Source organism: Penaeus chinensis, chromosome 43 (assembly GCF_019202785.1).
Source record: "Penaeus chinensis breed Huanghai No. 1 chromosome 43, ASM1920278v2, whole genome shotgun sequence".
In the NCBI taxonomy this organism is placed as follows: Eukaryota; Metazoa; Arthropoda; class Malacostraca; order Decapoda; family Penaeidae; genus Penaeus; species Penaeus chinensis.
This window is the reverse complement of record NC_061861.1, coordinates 15,159,185-15,166,684: the sequence shown is the minus strand read 5'-3', so window position 1 is coordinate 15,166,684 and position 7,500 is coordinate 15,159,185. Positions and strand designations below refer to the sequence as shown.

Below are 7,500 nucleotides of genomic sequence, written 5' to 3'. Positions count from 1 at the left end.
CTCTACAGTACTCACTTTTTGTTTTCTTTTTTGTTTTTATTATTTTTACATATATTCTAATATTTACCTGTACTTGTACTTTTTAGTAGGAAGATTCATATGCTATATTTTGTGTTGTTTTTACTAAAATGTGCTGTCTTTTACACCGCTTTACTATTATTTCCCGAAGGAGATTTGCCCAATCGGAGTGTTCCAAAGTTCGGGGTGAGGTGCCAGTTTTGTCTTTTGCGGTAAACTTTTTTTTCTTCTGAATTTGGAAGTGCTATAGTATTAATATTATAGTGATAATGATAGTGACAGCAGTAATAAGAACGTATTTATACTAAGAAGAATGATATGGAGAATCATAAAGATATAATGAAGTTAATATGCTTCTAATAATATTATCATTCATATTAATAATATGATTAAAATTACCATAACACCAAAAAATAAATCAAAATGAGTAATAATAAATATGATGATAATGATAAAAATGATATTATGATAACAGTAATGGTAATTTTCAGATAACATTGATGATATTAATGATTATAAGCAATTACAAAAGTGATGACAATATTATAAATAAAGATTGTGAAAATCATTACAGTAATGCTATAATGACAGTTATAATAGCAGTAATAATATTACTTAAGATGGTAAAATCAAATGCCAACAAATACGGCAGTGTTGATAATGGCAATGCTGATAACACTGAAAACACTAATTATACTGATAATAAGTGATACATACGAGCTACACTGATGATCACAATTAAAAAAAAATATATATATATATAATATAAACAATTTGATTAAATATAATAATCAGAATCTATTCCATCAGAATAACACGCCAGTGACGACATCGTAAAGAATATCGGTTTCTTTCAAAAAGTGAAAAAAAAAAAAAAAAAAAAAAAAATGGTGCACAAGAACGTGCCACATTTCTCTCCATCCTCTTTAATTCTGAAATAAACTGAAAGGAATGACATAATAGACGTGGCGTGATAAACTGGGAAGATTGAAAGGGCAAACAAAGGAACGTCACACACGCTTTTGCCCACTCGTACATTCTTCAATTTTTTTTGTAGTTGAAACCAGTACAGATTGCCTTTTAGACTGTCACATTTTGTTCCAATGACGTGGCATACTTAGCGTCTGCAGATATCGTTAGTCACAAATATTTACGCAATTGCATTATCGCACTACTGTGGAATCACGTCTGCGGCACAAAAAACTACTATGAACATATGTACTCAAGGCCAGTGGTGATATCATTATTACTCTGACATTAATCTTTTAGAAGATGGCAAGGGTGGTAATAAAATATTTAGATCGAAAGAGAAGAGAAGAATGGAAAGGAAAATAGAAGAAAGGAGAAACGAAAAACAAAACTAGAAAAGAAAAGAAGAAAATCAGACAATGCAAAATGAGAGAAAGAGAACGTGAGAGGTGTCGATCTGATCACGAATTTTAACAACCGTACCTGTCATCACGGAATATCGACTCCTATCCAACCAATCCCATCAATTTAAAAACCTGTGCCCATTCAGTCCCATAAACAATATATCTGAAAACACCGAGGCGCAGTCGATTATTCAAATTTCGCGCTCCTGCTTGGAACTCCATCGAAGGCCCAAATGTAAACAAACGGCTGCCATTAACACGTTGGGTGTCAACAATCGACAGAAGTTTGGGTAGGTCATTAGATTTCAGAATGCCCTTGTTCCCTTTTTATTATACTCTTTAATGTTTCTCTTTACAAAATACAAATCTCAATTTAATCTTCTAGTAAGGTATTATGATTAGGCCCTGATACTTCTACTATTGAAATAACAATGGTAATGGTTCACTTTCATTCAAATTACTTCTATTAGCTACTACCGTTACTTCTTCTATTAGCTACAGGTGGTGATGCTGGTAATGATAGTAATGATGATAATGACGATAACGATGAAAATAATTATAAAAATACCAACGAAAACAGCACGTGGCAGTAATTATAATAATAATGATGATGATGATGATGATAATAATGATAACAATATCCATAATAATAATGACATGGCTGTAATAATAATGAATATAATCATTCATAACAATTATAATAATAATAATGATAAATACAATAATAACATCGCTAATAAGAATAATAGTAATAATAATAATAATAATAATAATAATAATAATAATAATAATAATAAAAATGATAATTGTTATAATGATAATAATCATCATGGTGACAATGATACTGATAAGGTAAGATAATAATAGTGATATATTAATACTAATAATGATAATAATGAAAATGCTTGTTACTTAAGTGAAAAGAACACACTTGAGTCTTGCCTGGGTTGGGGGCTGTGAAACCACGACTTGTAGTATGAAGGCAGCGATTCAAAGGCTTCATTGAGCCGCCTTTCGATCGTCTTCATATTTTGGCTTTGTTTGCCAGTCTGCGTAGGTGATTCGCCGAAAGGTTGGCTGGTCGTTCGTGTAACTATTGAACAGGAGGGGACCAAGTACTGATCCTGGTGGGACACCATTCTTTTGGATCCTCCAACGGCTCCGTTTTCCGTTCATTTTCCCGTAAAACCGGCGGTTGACCAACGATGTTGATGATCGCAGTGTTTTTAAACATTCGGGATGCTTTGAGTTAAAGCGCCTGGTGAGTCGCGGGCAGCAGTTAGGTCGACAAAAACGGCTCCTGTGATCTCGCCCGACTCATAGCTATCCTCGATGTACTGAGTCAAGTTCAGCACTTGACCACAGTAAGAGCGTACAACTTGAAAGCCCGATGGATCGCCTGAGAGGTGTTCCTCGTGGGGATTATAAGAGTTAAATTTCGTGTTCGTTTGCCTTATATAGGATACAGAGGAGTGAAATGGGACGGTAGCTTTTTGCATCCTTAGTGTCTTTTGCAGACTTTAGGAGAGCAACAACCCTGTTTTTTCTCCATTTTTTTTATATTTCGTATTATAGGGCACAGTTGTTGAAAGGAGCCAGGAGCCAGTTAACCCAATCGCCACGTATGGCAAGAATACATGCCATTCCCAATAAAATACAAGTTTATTTATTGCATTTAGACACAGATGGCTCTACAAGTGCTTAGTCACAAAGGAGTCGGTTATAGTCCTACATATCTCACCTTCTCACCCTTTTCCTCGACTTTTGGAAAGGGTCTTTTGCGTTATTTCATTGTCTTAAATGTTATCGAGATTTCCGTTTTCATCCTTCTTACATATCCCTTTTCTCTAATTAAGGGCTTACCATTCATGACTAGCTGTTTAGCCACTTGGTTCGGCGTAACACTGGGTGTACGCGGTTGAGGCTGGCAGTCTGAGTTGAGCTTGTGAACTGCCTTATAAACCTTTTTACTTTGGTGGGTTATGTCGATGCTAGATAACATTTTCTGCCACTGTTTTTTCCTAGCGTCGCTGGTCGCTTATCTGTATGATTTTTTCAGCAAACGGATCTTCGTTATAGACTTCAACATATCGTTCATATAAGGCCTTACTATTCTCGTCAAGACCTCGAATGAACTCTTTACGACAGCCTCATGGTATATTAGCCTTAGTTACGTTCCAAATAAAGATTTGGAAAAAATTGATGGTTCTGCGGTTAAGGCTTAATACGTCCTATCTTGGAGTCCAATTTTGATATAAAACGTCCCCATTTGGCCTTACTTAGTCAAATATAATTTCCGGTTTGGTCTCAACTGGACTGCGGGTACTAAGTCTACAGATATAGGTCGTTGTTGTGACCTCGGAATGGGATCCGCTATGGACTTGTAGAAAAACAACAATGATAAATGACTGTAATAACAGTAACAACTTAATAGTATTTGATGATGACAATGATTATGATAATGATAGTAATAATGATGATGATAATGCTAGTCATAATGATTACGATAATGATAATGACAAAAATAGCAATGATGATAACACTACTACAACAACTACTAATGATGATGATAATTGATAATGATAATAATGATAGTGATAATGACAGTAACATTAATCATAATAATAATAATGATAACACTAGTAATGATAATGTTAATAGTGATAATAATAATAAGGACAATAATGATAATGATAATGATAATAGTAATAACAATAATAATGATAATAATAATCAACACCAGTAATAAGGAAAACAAAACAACCACACTAACACTAGTAATACTATAATGAAAATAATAATAATAAGGATGATACTAATATTGGTTATAGTAATAACAATAATAATAATAACAATAATGATAATAATAATAATCATAATAATATGTAAACAATAATAAAATTATAATAATGATGTTGATAATAATAAAGATTATAATGATGACGAAAACATAGACAATGATAAAAAAATCATATTAAGAATAATTTTAATACCACTGATAATAATGAAGATGATAATGATAGTGATAATGATAATGATTAAAATAATGAAAATATTAAGAATAACAATGATGAGGAGGATAATGATACTACTACTATTACTACTAATTATGATAATGACCATGATACTATTGATAATAATGAGGATGATTATAATAGTAATGATAATTATATTAGCAATAATAATGTTAACGATAATAATGATCATAATGATGATTATGATGATGGTGAGGGAAATAGTGATTATGATGATAGAAGTAATAGAGAATAGTATTAATAATAAAAGCAACAATGATAATAATAATGAAAATATTAAGGATTATACTAATGATACTAACATGTACAATCATGATGATAATATGAATAGTGATAATGATGATGATGATGATAATAATAATATTAATAATAATAATGATAATAATAATAAAACTAGGAATAATAACTACTGATGAACATCCTGATAAAGGTAATACTAACGACAACAATAACATCAGTGATACTGAAAATAATGATGATTACGATGATGATAATAATGATGATGATGATACTCATGATAATGATAGCAATGCTGCTGCTGCAGATAATAATAATAATAATAATAATAATAATAATAATAATAATAGTAATAACAATAATACAAATGATAATGGTAACAATAATAGCAACAATAACGATGGTATTGATATGCTAGAATATAACAATTATCATGTGATGATAACAGTAATTACAGTCATAATTATCAATAATAATGATAATGATGAAAGCAACAATAATGATGATGATATCAATATTATTAGCGATGATAGTAGTGATAATGATAAAGTTAACAATAATGACATTGGTAATGATAGTGACGATTATAATAATTTTAGCTATACTGTCAATTAAAATAGTGATAATTATAACAATGATGATGATAATAATAATAATGATAATAACGATAACATTAATGATGATAATTATAATGATGATAATAGTAATAATCATAACCAATAACAATAACAACAAAAACAATAATAATAATAATAATAATATGATAGAAATACCAACAATAATGCTAATAATAATGATAATGATAGTAGAAATAACAACGATAATAATAACAATAATCACGATAATAATGGTAGCAGAATTAATAAAAACAATAAAAATAATCATGATAATAATGATATGACAATAACAACAACAAAAAGATGACAATAGGAACAATGCTAATAACAGTATATAACTGTCTACAATGATAATGTGATTGGTGATCATGACAATAACAGTGATAAAGAACATCATAATTCTCTTACCACAACGGATAGTAATAGATATAACAAATTTCTCTCTTTCTCATTTTCTCCTCACTCTCTCTCCCTCTCCCTCCTTCCTTCTCCCTTTCCTCCCCCCCTTCCCCTCCCTCTTTCTCCCTTTTCTTCCCCCCTTCCCCTCCCTCCTTCTCCCCTCCCTCTCCCATTCCTTCCCTCTCTTTCCCTTTCCTTCCCTCCCTCTACCCTTCCTACCTTTTATTGCCCATGCGCCTTGCTTGCCGAAGACACCCTTTAGAGCAAAGAAAACGGCGCTCTATCGACGATCATTAGGCCGCGCGAACAACCCATTCAGTTTCCTGTGTTGACGGCCGCTTGAGCAGGACCCGTAGAGTTGGGGTCCTTGCTTCGGAGGTACTGTTATCTGATTTTATCTCTTGTTCTTGATTTTGTTTTTTTTTGTTTTCGTTTTTTGGTTTTGAGTTTTTTCTTTATTATTTTTCGTTTTCTCTTTTGTTTTCGTTTTTCGTTTTTTTCTTGTGTTCCGTATTATTTATCTCGTTTTCTTTCTCTTTTTCTTATATATATATTTTTTTTTTGCTGTTTTCCTTTGTGTCCTCTTTTTTTATTTTGTCAATTTCCTTGTTATCCTTTTGTTTATGTCATCATTGTTGCGTTTTCTAATTGTTTTTTCTTCAATTATAATTTCCGTTATTTCATGTCTTCTCCGTTTCTGTTTTCCTTGTTACTTTTTTTTTTTTTTCTCTTCGGTTTTTTATCTTTTGCTATTTTTTGTTATCCTTTTCTCTTAACACTGTTTTTGTTTTTTTACACGTCACTGCAGTCCGTGTACAGCATGGCTGAAATACCACCTGTAATTCATTATACATTTTACATTAAACGTAAGGAATAAAGCTTCGAAAACAAATAAAATCACAGAAAAATATCAAATCAGAAAAAAACTAGAATACCTTTACCCTGACACAAGAAATAAAAAAATGGTAAAATATTCCAAAAAAAGGGTCAATCCAGGTGTCTCAGCGGCGGCGCAAGCATGACTGTCGGTCTGTCTTTCCTTGACCGGGTTTTGCCTCTCGGCGGCACGCGTGACGTCATCGAGCTTAAGCCCCGCCTCCTTCGGCTCGGTTTCCATTTTTCATTCTGGGAGTTCAATTTACACACTTTTTGTTATCATTATTATTTCGTCTTTTTCCTTCTTCTTCTTATTGTTTTCTTGTATGTTTTTCTATCTTATGAAGATCTTTTTTCTTTTCTTTTAATTAGCGCTCTTATCTCTTCCAGCGTTTAATTTTTCTATTCTTAGTCAAGAGAATTTATATTACTATCATTATCGTAATGTCATTATTATCATTACTATTGTGATTATTATAATTGTGATTATTATTGTTATTATCATTGTCATTGTTATCATATCTAATTTTATGAACCATTATTATTATTACCGTTGTTATCATTATTAAAATTGTAACATCACTATTGTTACTGTTATTACTACCAACCATATGTGTTTTTATTTGTATTTTGTGCTATAGCCCAATATATTTTTTTTTTCTGTAATATATTTCACTTACAATTTTTTTATTTTTTTGCAAATGATTTTATTTTTGATTTCCCGCCTTTTCCCTGCGTTAATCTGCATTCTCAGAACTATCTTATTATTATCATTTTTCATAACTAGTTTTGTTATAGATTTAATTTTTTAAAACTTATTTTTAAGGCTTAACGAAAAAATACTGAATTATTATTTTTTTTTCTGTGTTTGATCTAGGATGTAAATTTATGTTTTTTCTCACATATTTTCTTTTTTCCTCTCTCTTTCTCTTTTTGTCCGTCTGT

The 7,500-nt window shown here is 31.2% G+C and overlaps 1 protein-coding gene and 1 long non-coding RNA gene across 2 annotated transcripts in view; both read right to left on the bottom strand.

Annotated features, from left to right (window-relative positions):
* LOC125048294 overlaps positions 1 to 6,199 on the bottom strand; it is a 22,779-nt gene extending 16,580 nt beyond the window's left edge. Inside the window, exon 1 of the mRNA XM_047646941.1 lies at positions 5,899 to 6,199. Coding sequence (XP_047502897.1) covers positions 5,899 to 5,912 — 14 coding nt within the window. The 5' untranslated portion in view covers positions 5,913 to 6,199. The remainder of the gene's footprint in view (positions 1 to 5,898) is intronic.
* Positions 6,200 to 6,429: 230 nt separating this feature from the next.
* On the bottom strand, positions 6,430 to 6,676 carry LOC125048297. Its single transcript, XR_007116807.1, has 2 exons — positions 6,621 to 6,676; positions 6,430 to 6,515 (listed from the first exon to the last, which is right to left on the bottom strand). It is a non-coding gene; the product is annotated as an uncharacterized LOC125048297 (long non-coding RNA).
* Positions 6,677 to 7,500: the final 824 nt, after the last annotated feature.